Source organism: Electrophorus electricus, chromosome 24 (assembly GCF_013358815.1).
Source record: "Electrophorus electricus isolate fEleEle1 chromosome 24, fEleEle1.pri, whole genome shotgun sequence".
In the NCBI taxonomy this organism is placed as follows: Eukaryota; Metazoa; Chordata; class Actinopteri; order Gymnotiformes; family Gymnotidae; genus Electrophorus; species Electrophorus electricus.
In genome coordinates this window covers 5,375,001-5,395,000 of record NC_049558.1, presented here as the reverse complement: position 1 = coordinate 5,395,000, position 20,000 = coordinate 5,375,001, and the positions used below count along the sequence as shown (strand labels likewise).

The 20,000-nt window shown below is 48.6% G+C and overlaps 1 protein-coding gene across 4 annotated transcripts in view; it reads right to left on the bottom strand.

Moving 5' to 3' along the window:
* The window catches only part of LOC113570000 (kelch domain-containing protein 8B), a 65,425-nt gene that overhangs the window by 20,538 nt on the left and 24,887 nt on the right, over positions 1 to 20,000 (bottom strand). For all 4 annotated transcript variants that reach the window (XM_035522475.1, XM_035522473.1, XM_035522474.1 and 1 more), the window contains one exon: positions 4,061 to 4,225. In XM_035522475.1, the coding sequence (XP_035378368.1) occupies positions 4,061 to 4,225 (165 nt within the window). The remainder of the gene's footprint in view (positions 1 to 4,060; positions 4,226 to 20,000) is intronic.

Here is a 20,000-nt window from a genome sequence, read left to right as displayed (position 1 = left end):
CTCGCACACACTCTCATACATACACTCTTATGCACACTGGACCAGCCCAGGAGTCTCGGGTGGGGTGGAAGTAGGGCACCTCACTCCATGCAGCAAGAGCTGTGCTGGGGCACGTGTGGAGTCGTGCATTGTTATGTGTGCTGGCCTTCTCCAAACATAACCTGTCATGTGTCGTGTTGTTAACGTGTGTTTTTCCTGTGGATGTATGCGCATGCATGCATGTATGTGTGTGGGCTTGTGTGTGTGCGCACACGGATATGTGCGTGTGCGTGTACGTGCATGCATTGTGTGTGTGTGTGTGTGTGTGTGTGTGTGTGTGTATATGTGCTGTATGCATGTATCTGAGTGTGTACCCCTGGTTGGTCAGGCAGGAGAGTGTGACACCTCGACACACACTGCCCAGGAGAGCGCGACACCTCCACACACACTGCCCAGGAGAGCACGACACCTCCACACACACTGCCCAGGAGAGCGCGACACCTCCACACACACTGCCCAGGAGAGCGCGACACCTCCACACACACTGCCCAGGAGAGCGCGACACCTCCACACACACTGCCCAGGAGAGCGTGACACCTCCACACACACTGCCCAGTGAACAGCTACATACAACCATCACAGTGACATGCTTCCTCCAGGATGTTACTCTCCTCTTATTCCCTTTGCTCTGTTTTCTTATTTCTCACTGGTGCTGGTCCTAGCTGTGGTGGGACAGAAAGCCAGACAGCAGTGAAAAGCAGACACACACACACACTCACACACACACACACACATACACACACACACATTCACAGGAAAAACAAAGGCAGGGCCACAGTTTAACACGAAATGTTAAAAAAAGGAGAGAGGGAGAGAGAGAGAGAGAGAGAGAGAGAGAGAGAGAGCTCATCTCTAATTAAACTTTTATGGTGGCTGGGCTTGTATCTTTAAACTTTCTCTGACCACTAAAGAAAACTGTGGCCGTGTAGAAGGCAAGGTGTGTGTGTGTGTGTGTGTGTGTGTGTGTATGTGTGTGTGAGGAGAAGAATGAGGCTGGGCAGAGACACTTAGGACTGAGCACATCTGCATCTGCCTCTGGGCTCTGAGGACAGACGGCCAGAGAAAAGCAGGTTGTATGCACAGTCGAGTTGGCACAGTCGAGTTGGACACACACACACACGCACACACACACACACACACTCACACACACATGCATGTACACATGCATACATACACACAGACAAGCATATGCACGTGCACACACTCTCAGATGCAATTGCACACACACACATGCACGCATCCACACTTGCGCACACAGACATGCACACTTACACACACATACAAATATGCGTCCTCACATACTTGCACAAACGTGCACATGGGGACACACAGACACACACGCGCACGCACTCTGCCCAAACTGTCAAACTCGTCAGCGAGTACATCAGAATCAAAATCACACTGAATGCTTGAATATGATACAGAATGCAGCTGGCGTTACATTGTATGCTAATGCGGCCATTCATTAGCTAATGATGTCTGCCGGCAAAACATTTGCTGCCTGGCTCCCAACCCAGGGACCAGTCCCCACCGTCGCACACGAACGTGAGCGGCGTTCCGTCTTTAACTCGGCTACTGCTGAACCTCCACACGCTTGAGCGTAGCCACTCCATCATGGCACCAAGACACAAATGAGCAGAACAGAAATTACCGGCAATGGCGCAGATGGGAAACAAACAAGAACATTTGCAAAAAGCTTCATCATTAAAAAGGCCCAGTCGCCGGCCCGCTCGCCCGCTGCAGACAGACCGCAGGGCGCTGCCCCCAGACGCTATTTTAGATGTCTGAGTCTGGGCTGTGCAGGTAGGGCGGGGGTATTGCCTGGGCGATGTGATACTGGGCATGTGCAGGGCCGGGGGGGGGGGGGGGGGGGGGGGGGTCATGTGCCAAGTCACACCACCACAAATAGAACAGCCCAGATCCCTTCATCCCTCATGTAGTTTTTAATATTATTCCACTGCTGCTGTGTCTGACTCCCCTCCACACTGCCGGGCCTGGCGTAGTCCCAGGGGCAGCGGCTGACCTACCCATTCACCCGAGATCCCCCGCGCACCTAACCAATTGCTGTCCGACTTCCATTTTGCCTCGTTAATGAACAGTCGAGCCCCGAATCGAGGGGGCAGGGGCGAGCGATGAGGTTAAGAAAGATTTACCACCTGGGCCAAATTCAGTATGAACGATCCTCTGTGATGTTGGGCCATTCTCTGCAAGTTTAATCAGACATAAAAAAGGAAAGTGTCCCAGGTGTCAGGAGGGGAGCAATAAAATCACTCCATTCCTCTTGCTCCCGAGAGGCTTTTCTCCTCTTCCGCACCCCTTCACCCACGCTGCATTGAGCTGAAGGCTGGTGTGGGTGCGAAAGGTCCAATCACATCGCTCACCTCAGACCACAGCAGGAAGAGTGTATCTGGGTTTGATGGACAAAGTTAGAAAGAGTTAAACTGGTGTATTGGTTTATTTTTATGAGTGTGTGTGTGTGTGTGTGTGTGAGTGTGTGTGTGTGTGTGCGTGCGTGTGGTCTCTGTAACCTCTCCTCTACAGCGTAATGGTATGAAGTGCGGTGGGGAAAAAAGCCCACACACTGATAACTTCACATCCACTGACTCACATCTCTCCTTTACACACATAAACACTCACAGAGCCAGAGAGCAGCAATTAACTTCAACGAGGGGGCACGAGTCATCTAATGGACATATTGTGTATAGGGGAAGTCCTGAAGCACCGGCTGCCATTTTGGCTCTATTAGACTTGCATGGTTACTGGGAGCAGTCTTTGCACTAGGCAAAAGCAGGCAGTCGGTGGTCCCAATGAGCCAAATACAAATGAGATTCATCTGTTGATGTTAAAAACCGTTCTTAATAAATATATTCTTAAATATATTTTAAAAATGCATGTTACCTGCAATTATGTTTAGTTATCTTATTGATGCACCACCCCCGATCATGGCTGTAATGGTCTGTTCCATGTTTTTACATAATGGTGCCACGGTGTGAAAGCAGACTGGTGCAATCAAGCAAATGAGCAGCAGCTTCAGTGCGGCTAGGGTGTGTTGAGAGGGACAAATAAGAAACAAGGTTATCTGAATGGAGCAGAGAAATGCAAATAAGAGAAAAGGAGAAAAATTGTCACTGCACTCCCAAAAGAGATTAGCTTTTCATTTGGAATCGAGCTCTGCTACACAGACTCAGCAGACTGTACATAACGCGAGCGCTAATGCTCGTATAGATTAGAGATGAGCGTTCCTGATCTTTACTGCGAGGTGCCAGCTCTTTCGGATTACAAATCGATATGTTTCACATCAGGCTCCGGCTGAACCGGGGGAGACACGGAGCCTAAGTATTCCGCTTAAAACAACAATAGCAACACAAGCACTCCCTCCCGTCGTGAACCTCACAGAGCCGGCTCAAAGAACGACACGTGACTGGTACAGACAGCCCTGACGCTCAGTACACTGTACTACGGCAGGCTGGACCAATGTGCATGAAAGATGAGGGAAACCCAATATAAATGCTGGTGGGGGGGGGGGTCACTCCTGTCTTTCGCCTATGGCTCCAAAATCGTTAAATCCGCCCATGGTGGCTTCTCACGACAGGACAGGCATCCTGGAGACTGCAGCTGACAATCAGACTTGGCATGGTTTGAACAATTACCAGGTGTTATTATCCTGTCTGCCACGCCGCCCGAATATTGTGACACTGTCGAACATGGAAATCAGACACATTGTAATTATTCACTGCACTGGAATAGGCCTCTCTATCTTCACACATGCATACACTTTCTCTCTTTCTCTCACACACACACACGCACACACACACACAGTTATGTTTTATATATATATATATGTAGTTAACGGGCCTACAGGACAGCACAGTGGGGAACGTGATCAGACACTGTGTGGGCGGACCGTTCTCTCCCAGCCGTAGTGACAAGCTCGTTATGCAGCTTATTTTGCAACTGACGGGGCCTGAAGGCCTCGCCTGGTGATCTGACTGGCTGGGAGGCAGAGGGTGGGCGGCCTCACCAAGCACGTAGATCTTGTTGCCACGCAGGAAGGAGGCGGCTCCGTAGCGAGGCGTGGGCATGGAGGCCAGGGACAGCCACTGGTTCTTTACTGGCTCGTAGACCCTCACGAGAGCCTGAGGGCTGGTGTCGGCTCCCATTCCACCCAGCGCGTACACCTTACCGTCTGAGAGAGAGAGAGAGAGAGAGAGAGAGAGAGAGAGAGAGAGAGAGAGAGAGAGAGAGAGAAAGCGGGCAGAAAGACAAACACAAAATAATTAGCTTTGCTATATTCCCCTGAATGTTGCCTTTCTCCTGTTGACAAACAAATAAAGAAAGGAAGAGTGAGAGGATATGAGTCACTGTGTACATCACAACGCCACCGTACTGCTCTCTGTCTTCCTCTCTTTTGAGGGGGAGATATGAGGTCTCCGGAGACCTTTTCTCTTTCCGGAGCGCCGGCTATTTCGGTCTCTGCTTAAATTCCACACTAAAACCCTACACTCAGGACTAGCTCTTCTTTGCTGTGGGAGATCAATCTTGAAATATGATATTTTACTGATGAGTAACTCCTGGAATGATGCTCAGTGCTTCCCTTACCAATTCTCTGTGAGCGATGCGAATATCCCGGAAAGAAAGAAGAATCGATCCTGAAAACGTCCTGGCTGAAATATTAGAGGAGTCGATGTCACTTAAGCCTGTCTTTGTGCAAGTTGTGAAGGTGAAAGTCTATTACAGTAGTGACATCAGAATATGAATGAGGGAAGAGAGAGAGAGAGAGAGAGAGAGTGAGAGAGAGAGAGAGAGAGAGAGAGAGAGAGAGAAAGTGCCACCTCAGCACAGGCCTAGAGAGCAGCTTCCCTGCAGCAACTCTGCAATGTGTGTGTGCACGTGTCTGTTTGTGTGTGTGTGTGTAGTTTGTGTGTGTTTGTCTGTGTGTGCATGTGTATGAGTGTGTGTCTGTGTGGTGGTGAGGGTAGTTCAGGTGGGGGGGGATGATGACTACTGACAAACGAGCTATCCAAGCTGTTCCTGCATGTACTCTGAGTCGGACAAACAGAAGTAGCAGCAGGACCTGAAGGAGAGCACTGGGCTGCACTTCTGAGCTAGCACATCTACTGCAAAACTACTGCATTTCTATCCATTTTAACTCACTCACTCTCTCTCTCTCTCTCTCTCTCTCTCTCTCTCACACACACACACACACACACACACACACACACACAGAGGAACAGCATTGGATGCTGCTGACTCAGGCGTCTGCTTGGCGCTGGGACAGCCGCCTGCAATCCCAGCTCGCTGCCACCCAAGGGAAAGACATTGGGGGTGTAGTCGACAGGCAGCTCTGTCCCCAATGCCCGACTGTCAGACTTGGCGGGCTGCCCCGCTGCCCAGGCGCACGTTCCGCGCTGCCCTCTCACCCCATGTACCCTCCAGTGGCATTCACACACACCAAAAAGCGAACACCCTAATTAGGGCCCAGCCGAGTTACTGGTTTACTAATTTTCAGTATACCGACAGATATGTTATATATTAACATTTAATGCCCTATTAACATTTAATGCTGGATTTTTATATCACTGTTAGCATTTAAACTGACTCAGGAGAGTGGCAAAACAGACCATACATTATTGTGTAATTCATGAAGGAAGGGCTCTATTATTTAATGATTGTTTATTTTAAAAGAGAGGGAGAGAGAGAGAGAGAGAGAGATGGTAGAGAGGGAGGGAGTGAGAGAGCAACACATTACTATATTATCATTACAATGACGTGTGTGTGTGTGTGTGTGTGTGTGTGTGTGGGTGTGTGGGTGTGTGTTTAGGTGTGTGTGCCCGCACATTTGTGTAAAAACCTCCTGAGCACACATCAAAGAATGAAACTTTATTAGTCTGCCCTTTATGTGCTGAAAAGAGAAATCAAAGTTAATGCATAACAATTCTTAGAAATAGAGATGACCTTGGCTTTTCAATCCTCTGACTTCAAAAGGTGACTTTTTTCCAAACGCTTTCAAGGCCTGACCCCTTTATAAAACAACGTGACAGCCATTTATAAATTCAAACATCAAACAGCTGTTAACAAAATATGACCGTTAAAACCTAAACATCAGTGTCCTCTAATCCAAACCACCCGCGTGTGGTCAAACTGGTCACAGAATCATCACATAGCTTTCACGTCCAACTTGTTGACTGTGTAGACCTGACGAAGGTGAAAATTAGTCCATATCAATACGACAGCAGCTATAGGTCATGCGTGCAGAATAATCAGAGTTAATACAATACTATGACGCGTGGGTGGGGCTGACATCAGAATATATCTGCTGGGGGTGGCGGCAAAGTAAGCACAAGCATTACCTGATTGGATGGGGGGCCGGTTTAACATAAGGATCAATCCCATAGTTCCCCTGGGAGGGATTAACTTTAGGCTTCACGCAGTGTGCATTTATTTATGATGGGAGTGGCTGTGTAGGTCCCTTTATGATGAAAGCTGGTGAATACTGAGCACATGGGCAGGTCAGCGAGGTGAGGGACTGGCACACCTTGTCCCAACGGCAGTGTCGCAGGCAGGCTAGTAGGCTCTGTCTTGACTCCCTTTAAGTAAATAAGGTGAAGGTAGATTTCCACTCAGTAACAAGGTAGGAGATTCAGCAGACGCCTGGGAATCAAAGTCCAGGAGCACAGTGGTTAGTCTGCTGCTAGTGTGGCTGGACCTCATGAAACAGTTCATCTGCTTACAGCATGCTCGACTGATCCTGTTTCATATGAAATCCAATATGGTATTTGCCACCAAAAATGAGTTTGCAACAGCAGCTTCAGACTGTACACTCCCCCACCCCAACATCGCCCCCCCCCCACAGACACCCCAATAACACATAGTCACTTCCAATTAGGGCCTTAGCTCTGATCTCTGCTTGTCTCCCTTGGAGACTCCATAGCAACCGCACATGCACCTCCAGACAATTAGAAGAACTGGTTTGACAGGCGATGCAATAAAAAAGAAACATTTTGTAGATATCTATTATATGCAAAATACACATTCTAACCAGTACATATACATGCAACACATGAGCACTTTGTGTGTCTGAACTTTGTGTGGTTACACAGACCACAGCCCCCGCACACACTCACAAAAAACACCCACACACACACATTGCTATTGTGAACAGCGCTTATTACACAGACAACCTACTGCTGAATGCCCTCTCTGTCATTTCATATATCTCTCACCCCCCCACCCCACCACACATATGCACGCACGCACAGTACAATCATGATGATCCCTCTCATTACCGTGGTCATCAGACAAATCAGTGCGGCCTGTTCAGCTGTACTGTACTATGCCCAACATGTAATCAGAGATCTGCTGTATGAAGCGGCGCACGGGAAAATCCACATCACAGCTAACAAGTGCCTTCATCAAAGCTGTAAATAAGACAAAAACAAGATAATCAGAGAGGAGATAAAAATCCTGTTTTCACATTCAGTTGAAAAACGAGTTCCTAACATCAACACTAGCAACAATGAAATAGAGCTTAATCGACGACTGAAACTAGACACCACACTCCACAACCTACACATCCACCCACTGGCACACAAACACCCACCCACCCACACTCTAGCAGAGTGGATTTTCTAAGCTATCTGATATTTGCGCAGAGATTCGAGCACGGCTTTTAATAAGCTGCCACTGGACAACGTCTGTCGCCCGGGGCGACGGCCCCGCCTGCTGACGGAGGGGGCGCCTATCTACCACGCTACCCTGCTCGGACCCTCCGTGTGCACAATCAATATCTCCCGCCGTTATCAGTGCCGAAGGTCCCCGATTCCGATGGCCAAGGCGGGATCGATGATTGCTAAAGCGTGGGATAGTGGGAAGGCAGAGGCTGGCCGACGTGAGGAGCGGCACAAAGTCACTTGCCAACCATTATGAAGGACGTGTTATTAGAGAGCCACTTAAGCTCAGGAGCAGGAGTGCAGGAGTGTTAGGAGGGTAAACGGATAGAATGACTGCAGTATTTTCCACTTTTGCGGGATTTGAATGGGGTGGGGTGGCCCGGGATCGGCGGGAAAGGGGAAAGAGTCTTGGAAATAGCTTACAGCTGCTGGAGGAGCAGTGTTTAAAGCCCAGGAAGCCAGACGCACTCTACAGCTCTCTACAGCTTGTGGTACCTCTGATTCCTTGTTCTCGCCTGGTAGTGGTTTCTCTCTCTGCCTGCCGTCACACTTTCATTGGTGCTTTTTTCCTTTTTTTCCTGATTTGCTCTTCTTTCAGTTCACGCAGCACAGAGATAATAAAAACCAAATTCCAAATGGCAGCTCTCTCCCACTCTCTTTAACTCAGTGATGGTTGCGTACTCTCTCTACGCTCTGGATTTAAATGAGCTTTTGAAGTGGCAGGGTGCAATTTCACATTGACCTTTACTCATCTCTTATACACATTCACACACACACACACACACACCTGAGCGTGTGCTTGCACAGACAGACAGACGCGCGAATGGAGGACAAAAGAATAATGAAATGATAACAAGCTCTCATTACAGACATGAGTGCATTCAAGAGGCTAGCAGCATAATTGTGGATAGGTCTTATCCGTTGGGTCATATTCTGATGCTAGTGTGTGTAACAGAGAAAGTGCTCTTCAACTTCTACCAGTGCTGGACACTGGACCATTTACCAACGCTGGGTTGGCGCTCAACCACTTTCATGCAGATACCCGTTCTCCAAGTCCCATAATGCCACTAAGTGACTTCTCACGTCCATCCTCTGACCTTTATCCTCTGACCTTTATCTATTCTATGTCCTGCGAGCTCTTACACCTCCACAGCCTTCGGGGCGGCTCACGACAGATGTGTCAGCCCGCCGCCTCCAATGGCCATCCACGACACATACTCCTCTCACTCTGGCTGCTTCATCTCCCTCTCCTGCTGTCTACATCTGCTCTCTTCCAGTACGATCCGTCTCTTCCCATCGTGCCTATTCTTACCTCCCCCACTGAGCCCTTATTCACACACACACACACACACATCTTTCTCTCCGCTCTCTCCTGTACACACCCCAGCACACACACACACACACCCCACCCCCCGATGCCGCAATTACCTGACAGAAGTCTTATAAGATCTCGCAGAACAAAAAGGCATTTTAAAATCTCAGCCTTTGAAATATTAAATGGAACGATGACACGAATAATGAGGAACTGGAGCGCTTCTGTAAGGTTCACATTTAACAGTTCCCAGATAAAGAGAAGGATAACAGCCTATGTGGCATGTGCCCTTAATCTCACTATGACTTCAGGGTAGCCTCTGGTAAGAAGTACTGCCACCCTCTGTACACCAATCAGCCTCATTATTAGAAAGACTTACCTTGTACCTACAATCACTGGCCACATTTTAATTAAACCTCTCCAACGGAAGCCTTTTATAATTGATTTATAATTACAGACTGTATTCCACTTATATCATCAGTCACCTGCTACCCTGGTCGTCCCTGGTTGGTTAATGCCCACTGGACCGCTGACAGATGTATATCGATTGACTGGCTGGCTGCATGTACAGTGATCAGAGTGGTGTCGCTGGGCTGGTTTCTTCTCCCTGCACCACCACTTCGACCGCGAATGGATCCTGGACGGCGTCGCCCGTGGTGGTGCGTGCAAGGCTGGATGATGGCAAAGGCAAACTGTGCACAGCAGCAGATTGGTTACAGACTGGAACTCTACACCTGCACGATGTTGCTAGTTGTACACCAGGGCTGGTATCTAATAAAGTGGTTGTTGATTGTATGTACAAACATTTGACCTACAATCAATACACTGGATGACTTTTTTTTATTGTGTTCACTTAATTAAATCAATCTGATTTGGCAGCAAATGGAACATGGAACTGCTTCAACTTCACTTTTGGCTGCCAGTTGAGAACATGGCGATGTCTCAGACAGGTTACTCAATATCGCCCTGCAGAGAGGACTCTTTCTGCTCTTTACAGTGTATATATGATACATTTGATTTTTGGCTAATATTGTCCAAAGGTATCAACTAAGAAACCCACAAATCTCAAACATCAGCATGAGTAGCAAGAAGCTGCATAACTGCTCATAACTGCATATAACTCTGGCATATATATATATATATATATATATATATATGTCTGCCAGGACTTAAGGGTTTTGCGTTATCATTTACGTTCAGCTAGCAGCCGATGCCCTAAATAACAGGGAGGTTTGTTTTCTGTTTCTGAACATTTCCGCAACGTTTACTTCAGACTGAGGAGTGTGTTACAGGGAAAAGAAACTTCCTCTGTGATTTGTGCTTGTGTAGGGATCTAGCACAACACTCTCCACAGCAGTAGAGGAGCATTGCAGAGTTTTACCCCATGACTAGAGCGAAATACTTTACCAGACTCATTCACACACAAGTGTGTGTGTGTGTGTGTGTGTGTGTGTGTGTGTGTGTTTGGTCCTGCATGTCAAATACTGTGTAAAGATTTAAATCTAAACTGGCAAACTAATGGTAAAGGAAAACAGCCTCAGGCTGCAAGTGTGAACACAAACAAGCACACACTCACACACACACACACACACACACACACACACACACACACAATCTATCTCTCTCTCTCTCTCTCTCTCTCTCTCTCTCTCTCTCTCTCTCTCTCTCTCTCTCTCTCTCTCTCTCTCTCTCTTTCTCTCCCACATACACACACACACACCCACACGCACACACACTCACAACAACGTGCATGAGCTCACATGCATAGTTACGAAAGTGAATGCACAAACTTTTAATTATTTTCATTACAACTTTCCTGAACTGCTAAAACAGTAGAACTCATTCTTGGAAATACCAAAACTCATCAAATGAACTCTTTTCACAAAATCTTAAACAATATTCCCCTAGTTTTTAGATCTGGTTCAGCCTTTTTGCAAAACTCTAAACACACTCACTGACAAACCTATTCTGCACGGTGGTGACCCATGATGCAAAGTGGAACTCACAGACCACAAAACACAGCTAACATGCTGTCAGTGCTAACACACTACAGGTGGAAACTGGTCAACCACTGATTGGGACTGAGCCTTGATAAGTAAACAGGATAAAAGCCACAATAATAGAGGAGACTCATCAGACCAGGTCATGTTTTTTCCAGTCTTCTATTGTCCCATTTTGCTGAGCCCAAGCGATCTGTAGCCTCGGTTGCCTGTTCCTAGCTGACAGGAGTGGCACCTGCTGTGGTCTTCTGCTGCTGTAGGCCGCCTGCTTCCATGTTCGAGGTGTTGTGCATTCAGAGACGCTCATCTGCACACCTCGGAGTTATTTAAGTTACTGTTGCCTTTCTATCATCTGGAACCAGTCTGACCATTCTCCTCTGACCTGTGGCATCGGCAAGGCATTCTCACCCAGGGAACTGCTGCTCACTGGATATTTTTTTGGACCATTCTCTGTAAACCCTAGAGATGGTTGTGTATCAAAATCTCAGCAGTCTCTGAAATACTGAGAAATAATAATCTGCCCAGCACCAACGACCATGTCCAAAGTCACTTAAATCTCCTTTCATCTCCATTCTGAAGCTCAGGTTATACTTCAGCAGGTCGTCTTGACCGCGCCTACATGCCTAAAGGTACCGAGGTCCTGTGACGTGATTGGCTGATTAGATATTTAATGATGAGTGGGTGGGTGTACATTTGAGAAGTCTACCAAGTACAACTGGAAAGAGCATCATGTACGCAGACACATGAGGTGTATGCCATGTCATAAAACTGTTTGAATATTTGAATTGGAAACCATGGTGATGCCATATGAATGAATCTATTTGGATGAGGCTGGGTTCAGTCTCACGAAGAGAAGGACGGGTCAGCATGCCATCACAGAACTGTCTGGCCAGCACAGTGGTGATGTGGTGCTCTGCGCTGCCCTCACCAGCTACGGGCTTCTCCCTCCCCACGTTACATAAGCAGCATATGACACGGACCAGCTAACGCCGTGGATGGACTTGAACAGGCGGTCCTGGGGAGGTTCTAGCATCCCGCGTACGCTGTCATTTACGACAAAGTGATCTTTCACTGTAGGTCCAAGAGGACGTGAGTGGTTTATCAATAACCACCATTTTAGAAATGTATGCCTCCCACCGTACTCTCCCTTCCTAAGCTTGATTGAAGAATCTTTCTCAGCATGGTGGTGGAAGGTTTATGACCAGAACCCCTATACCTAGGAAAATCTCCTCCAGGTGAAGGATGCTGCATGTGATAACATGGGAGTATGTTCTTTTCAAGGCCGGCACACCAAAGGCTTCGTTCCCCATTGCCTAGTGAGGGAGAATACTGCCTGTGGGGTAGCTGCAGTCCAGAGGCCTGACCTAGCCCTGAGTCATCACACTGAGGCAGAAGGAACAACTCACAGTTCGTACTGTAAACACAAATAAATATATTGCCGTTCATATATTTATTTGTTTTTGCTGGTTTTCCGGCATACGTATAAATACATAATTAAATATAGGTTCTCATACATACAAAAATACAAATGTTTGATTTGTCCTGTCAAATCAAGAGTGACATGTTTTTGCTGTTTTCTGTAGCGTGTAATGACTGCTATGTGGTGTTTGTGGGTGGCTTTGTGTAACATCTGACAGCAGCGTTTGGTTTGGAGCAAAGACAAAACAATTTTGAGTCAGCTGTTTGATTTGTAAGACAAGTCAAAGATTTTGCAAATGTAGTCTGAAGTTTGGGTTTTATGTTTACTGTTCTGAAAAGAGGCAAAGACAATTCAGTAAAACTGCAATACCATCTCGAATATTTGCATCCGAGTGAGGGAGAGAGAGAGAGAGAGAGAGAAAGAGAGAGAGATAGAGAAAGGGAGAGAGAGAGAGAGAGAGAGAGAGAGAGAGAGAGAGAAAGAGAGAGAGATAGAGAAAGGGAGAGAGAGAGAGACAGAGAGAGAGAGAGAGAGAGAGAGAGAGAGAGAGAATCCTGTCTACTTGTTTGTTTGTTTCCTGCTGAAAACCATATGCAGGCAGGGAGCTGCTTTGACTGATGTTAGTGCAGTAGTTGTGACATGTCTGATTAATCAAAGACATTTAGACAGGACACACACAGAGAGAGAGCGAGAGAGAGAGAGAGAGAGAGAGAGAGAGAGAGAACAGGTGAAGTAGAGAAAACGCTAGGAGAGAGAATGGGAGGAGGAGAAAGTGAGAGAAGGAGAGAGAGAAAGGGGGATGAGGATGAAGCTGCCTTACCCCCTCCCCAGCACTGGTGGCCAACAACTCCATTAACTTTACCTTCTGTTTATACTCCAATCATTCATCTTCTTTCCAGACGAACAAAACAGAAAGTAGAAGGGCAATCAAATCAAGCCCAGGCGACCTGTTATCTCTCCATTACATTTTCCTCAGGCTTGTTCGGACCTGTGGAGAGACCTGAGTAGGCTGGAGTGGAGCTGGGCCCAAGCGAGCCTGACACATTTCTGCTTGATGTCACACAGAACCGAACCTTACCAGGTGAACAGAGAGGGAGAGCTCCATGCCCTGATTTTTAATGCCGGAGTAGGGAAGAGTTTTTTTAAAAAAGGAACATTTTTTTCCTCTCTCTATTTAAAAGAATGGGCCAAAGGTTCTTACAAAGCCTTAGTGACGTTGTGAGTCTTCAGTAGAAAGAACAATCTTCCTTAATCGAGTGAGTGAGAAATGAGTGAGAAATGCATGTGAGAGCAAGAAAGTGTTACTAAGTGTGTGTGTGTGTGTGTGTGTGTGTGTGTGTGTGTGTGTGTGTGTGTGTGTGTGTACACGCACATGCTGGAAATAACACAATATCATTTGTAGTAAATCAGGAACAACAGACTAGGGTGACCTAATTTCAGCATGAAAACCACTCTTTCATGTCACTTGTAATATGGCAGACTCTCCCGTTCCAATGTGTCTCCGCGGCTATATGGGGCAGCTCGGGGGCCAATCAGAGCCTCAATTAAATCATTATCTACTGCTTTCCGGCAGCGTGCAGGAGGGCATTGTGGAGCCAGTTGAGCAGAAACAGACAGATGGTTGGAAATCTCAGTGGAAGAGCTTTAATCTCTCCAGCAATACATGTGTGTCCTCAGGAGAGGATGAGAACGAATGCAACCGCTTCAGGAGAAGCGGAATGGGCCTGTTGACGACAACTTTAGTCCTGATTCGCTGGTCTGGTTCAAAAGCCCGGTCCTGAGCAGGGCATCACCGCGAGGCCACGCCCGGCTTACTTCTCCCGCGTTCGTAGTGCGCCGAGAATGAGCGGAGGACGAGCGTGGCGGTGGCAGGGAGGATGAAGGTGAGGTCGATGACAAAGTTCTGTGCCGTCTTCGCCGGGCAGGATGAGTCAGTAAGGAGAAGCCGGGACGCCAGCGTGTCAGCGCGGGGAAAAGCGCCCAGAACGCGGGAAAGGTCAAAGCCAAGAACAGCGCTCGTTTTGGGGCCGCCACTTGCTTTGTCTCCGAGCACAAAGGGTCAGCAGAGGAGGAGTGTATAAGACTGAGAAAATGAGAGAGAAAAAGTGAAGTTGTGTGTGTGTGTGTGTGTGTGAGACAGAGAAAGAGACTTTAATATGAATAGAAATCAGCCATGTGGAATGCAGAGAGCCTGACTGAAGCGTTTTCTTAACTTTGAGTGATGTGTCAGGGTGGGGGAGGACACAACTGTTAGCATTAGAATTTAAACAGGACAAAGGAGAGAGAACTATCACACGGGCACTGCCCTGTACGCACGCACGTGCACACACACACACACACACACACACACACACTCACACACACACACACACACTCACAGTGCTAAAGCCCTGTCCACAGCCATAGTTCCATCACATCAGTGGCTGGAGCTGGATGGCGCCTGATAAAGTACGTTCGTGAGCTCATGGTCTGCCTGTGATGTGCTCTCATGTCTACTGCGCCCACTCTCAGCCCGCTGTAATTAACACACACTAACCTTCATGTCTCTCTCCTCTCCCATTCTATTCTACCTCTTGTACTACTCTTTACTCCCTCTCTCCCTCTTCCTTTTGATCTCTCCATCTCCGTGAGCACTGAATCCAGTGTTTACAGTATGCGGTGTGTTTCCCTTCAGCTGCGCCATAACACCGTGACACGACCACTCACCAGAGGCGGAGCGGCTCAGTGCATCAACACCAAGTTTCCACTATGTACACTGACCTTTAGAGAGAAACCGTCTTTCTAGCAGAGACCCGGATTCTTGCTACACTCGCAGGAGCAAAGGGCAAAAGAAAGGAAGAAACATAGTGTGTGTGTGTGTGTGTGTGTGTGAGAAACTGCTCGCTTTAACCTGGAATCTATATGGCACCTAATGAACTAACCCCCCAGGGGATCTCTTATCCTTACAGGGAAAATTTGAAACTGTCCTGCAGGAAGGATCCTCTCGGAATCTGACGTCTCTCTTGGAATGGCGGAAAAACACACCGACGTTCAGCCGCGCGCGAGCCGTCAACAGCGAATGCTGCGGTCCGTTCACGTCTCACTGTGTCAATGGCGCCCGGGTCAGGGCTGAGGGAGAAGGAAGGAGCGGGTGGACACTCGGTTTGGCAGGACATGTGGTCAGGGCCCTCACACAGTGCCACCCAATCAGGAGGCCCCACCCCTTCATCAGAGGCTGGGCGGTGGCAGGCGGCCGAGAAGGCGTTACGTCACCGGTGCCTTCGGCATCTGCTGCAACGCCCCGCGTCCTCCTCTCACCCACGGAGCTCGGCTCTGTCTCGTCTCTTCATTGGCTCATCTCGTCTTTGGCTCATCTCAGCTTTGGCTGTCGAAGCCTGAGCTGGGGTCACAAAGGTGTGCTCAGATAGCAGCTGCTGGTACAGAGCGGTTCCTAAGCACAGATCCCGCTGGTACGTCACCGGACCGATGTGAGTCACCGAGATCCCTCTTCCCTCTGTGGGCTCCGTGTGTATATAGCTCTGTGTGCTAACGAAAAGCCATTCTAAATATAGGGCTTGACACAGCCAGGAGAGGGGAGGGGCTCCCCTACGCTAAAACCACAACTGTGAACCTCTGTGTGTGTGTGTGTGTGTGTGTGTGTGTGTGTGTGTGTGTGTGTGTGTGTGTGTGTGTGTGTGTGTGTGTGTGAACTTATCCTTTGTGTATCTACTCTGGATATCTATGTATATATGAAAGTATGTGTGTTTCTGTGCAGGCTTATGCTATGTGAAACTATCTATATGAAGTTATTTGTGTGTGTGTGTGTGTGTGTGTGTGTGTGTGTGTGTGTGTGTGTGTGTGTGTGTTATGCTGAAAGCCTTTCCACACTACCACCATCAAAGAGTATAAATGAGAACATGAAATATACATCAGTGCTGAACTCTGCATTGAAGCAGAGATCTGTTCTCGTGCAATGCACCGTGCAGCACACAGAGAGCAGCTGAGAGCCCCACACACTCCGAACAGAGGCAGAGAGAGGCAGCTCACACTCCGATCCGGAGAGAGGCGGAGAGAGGTGGCCCAGAAGGTCACCGCCTCTACTCTGAAACTCCTCCTCCTTCCAGTGAGCGTCCTATGCCACGCGCGTGTCCAACCCTCCCTTCTGTTCTCTGTGACAACATCTTTTGTTCCTCTCCACCGCTCCATTCTCCCGCCATCTTCTCTCCATCCCTGACCCCTTCCACTTACTCATGGTTCCTTGGCAGGGTAGGATGCTGCCACCTCCACTTCCAAAGCGGGAGCAGCCCGGACCTCCAGCTTGAGGAGCGACCTAGACCTCCAACCTAAGCTCCCGGTGACCTCCTCCTCACGCAGCTGCCCAAAACGGCCCAAAACGCTTTGCCTTTCCCATGCTTGCCGTCCTGCACGCGCCACGTTGCGTCCGCACCGAGGTAAGACGAGACGTTGCCTTGCAGTAGGGCAACAGTGCATGGCCGTGAAACCATTCAGTGAAGGACCTTCATGAATGCTGAGGATCAAAGCTTGGCGCTACCTGAAAGATTCACTTCAAATTCATGCATGTGCACGCAGACACTCTCAAAAAGCATGATGACGCTCATTTCCGTCTGAACGAACAAGCAGACGGAACATAAGTACATATGGCTGTTACGTCCGAGACCAGGTACCGTTCGTGCAATTCTGCACTCTAGCGAGAGACGCATGGTACGTAAGCAAGACAAGCTGGAGGGCTCAGCCCTGAGTTAGTTAACAGACAGACATGCAGATAGAGAAAGAGGAAGAGAGAGAAAGAGAAACAGGTTGCAAATAAATAACTGAACATTTCATCACTGAGAAGAGAATCGCTGTTTTCTGATCTGCAGCAGTCGTCTTCTGTGCGACTCACCGTTGTGAGCATGGGTCTGAGTGAAGCCTCACTGCAGAGACGGCAAAGACGCCTATCAGGTTGCCCAGAGTCCTGCCGACCTGCACACGAGCCCCCTCCCACTCAGCCAGAGGACCTCAGCCTCCGGAGGGTCCACCCCCCACCCCGAACATCTGAGCACAGTGAGAGTGCAGAAGCGGTCAGCCGTACCGGGCCGAGGAAGTGGGTGTGGCTGGTGCCTCTTCGCTTCCTCTCGCCGGGGGGAGGTTAGGTGGGTTCACCGGTAGAACGGGTATGCACGGCCACAGATCGAGAAAGACCGACCGTGTTTACAGCTGAGCAGACAGTGTTGGGTTGCGGGGGGTAGGGGTTGAGTCCACCATAGAGACGAGCTGTAACACTATCCCCGGGTGCACCAAGTGCCTCTGGGGATGAAATGCCTGGTTAGTCCGACCAAGTACCGCACATAGAATGATTTTTTATTTTATATTAAAATACGGCTGCGAATCAGCATGTAAGAAACAAAATCACAGTCACATCACGACGTGAATATTTCAGAGAAGCTGGATGTGGCGGAGCATCCTAAAACATAAGTGTCAGGTCTAAGTCCTTGATGCGTCTTTAAGAAAACAGTAGTGAACCAGAGAATATCTTCTACAAGGATCGAACTGCAGTGACTTACACGTATGAGCGTGTAAGTATTGGTAGGTTAGTAATGCAGAGATCAGACACACAGCCACACGCTTCCCTACACAGACGTCATAGTCATGGTATGACAGAGCTCATCTCTGGTACACGGCACTATGTGCAGCCAGGAGGTATATTTGGAAACACTCGGGTAATGAATGGTGCATAGCAAGCTCCGATCAAATGCTTTATTCAGAGTGCGTGCGCGTGGGCGTTTGCATGTGTATGCGCGCGTGTGTGTGTGTCTGCGCGCATGTGTGTGTGTCTCCGCTGGTTTGTTATTTGGGGGCTTTAATGGGGGTTTATTTTGCATGTGTGGAGATTCTGTGTAAAAAGTGCGTTTTCGTGACCAGCCGACTGGGGTCGTCACATCACTCTGTCTGCGGCACATTCACGCAAAACAAACAGGGAGGGGTGGAGCTGTGGAGGGGCAGAGGCTGCCCGCTGAGGAGCGAGGGGAGCAGCGGGAGGAGCGAGGGGAGCAGCGGGAGGAGCAAGGGGGTGGAGAAATGAGAGAAAGAGTCGGACGCTCCTTAAGACAAGGAACAAAGGAAAGCAACAAGCAGAAGCAAAAGATGGAGAGCGCAAAAAAATTACAAGAGCGGTTCAAGCTCGCGCGCGTGTTAGCGAGCGGGAACGAGTGAGCTGTTTGTTTGTGTGTGGGTTCCTGCCATGCTGCTGGACTGAGGGTGTAACCTCTATTTTTTACTCTCTCCCAGTGTACCTGTGTGAACAGCACCGTCCCTTCTGTCAGAGAGAGATATGAGCTCGGGCTGAGACGGGCGGCATGGCGGGGGCGACACTGAGCATGCTCCCTGGTCAGCCGCCGGCGTGTAAATTGGCACCGCGGGAGACGGAGGCAATGGGAGTCAGAGTTGCTGGGCTGTCAGCCTCACTAATGACATGTCACAGAGTGACCAGTGAGACAGAAGAGAGAGAGAGAGAGAGAGAGAGAGAGAGAGAGCAAGGGGGGGGGGGGGGGTAAATATTGGGACTGAGATATGAAGAGAAACTGGAGAGACATCAAGTCTTCCCTTCCAGTTCCAGGCTTATGTGTGAGCATACACACAACACCAGTAAACAAAGGGTGAGCAAAGAAAGAGCAAAAAGTGAGCAAAGAGTTGATAATGAGATTAATCTGTGGTGAGCAGAAGAGCAATTTGCCTTCTATCTTAGAGTCTGGTGAACTAGCGACAGACACACACTGATACATCACACACACACACACACACCACACAGAAACAAGACACCTCACATGCACAAACATACACATTCAAACGATGAGCAGTTAGGAGGCGGACGCATGGACGCAGAAGAGCAAGATTTACTATTGGCAGATCCAGAATCAAAACCGTTGGAACACGAGAAATCGTAGCTCACGAGAATACATGAAAAGGGGAGAAAGCTACAATAAAAACACAAGCAACGATAAGAACACTTAACCAACACTAGAGAATAACAAAAGTGGCAGAGAAAACACAAACAGCGGCTCAGATTAACACACCGGCTAGGAATCATAAACATGGCCTGGATTACGATGAGCGGCAAACACACAGGCAACAAGGCAGGGTTTAAATACATGTACTAACAAGACTTAACTAGACACAGGGGCAACTCATGAGGGGCGGAGAAAACAAAACTATGGAACGGAACCACAAGGAAGTAAAGCAGAACAAAGACAGGAGACAGCGTAACCATGACAATAAGGATGCTAGGAGGGGCCACGGCGACATCCACTCACCAACTGCAAAATCGCAGGAACCAAAGCACAAAATTCAGCTCATATTAAGCACACAATGTGAGTGTGTGTGTGTGTGTGTGAGTGCGTGTGTGTGTGTGTGCGTGTGTGTGAGTGTGTGCGTCTCTGTGTGTGTGTGTGTGCGTGTGTGTGAGTGTGTGCGTCTGTGTGGGTGTGTGTGTGAGTGTGTATGAGTGTGTGTGTGTGTGTGTGTGGATGTGTGTGTGAGTGCGTGTGCGGGTGTGTGTGTGTGTGCGTGTGTGGGTTTCTTGG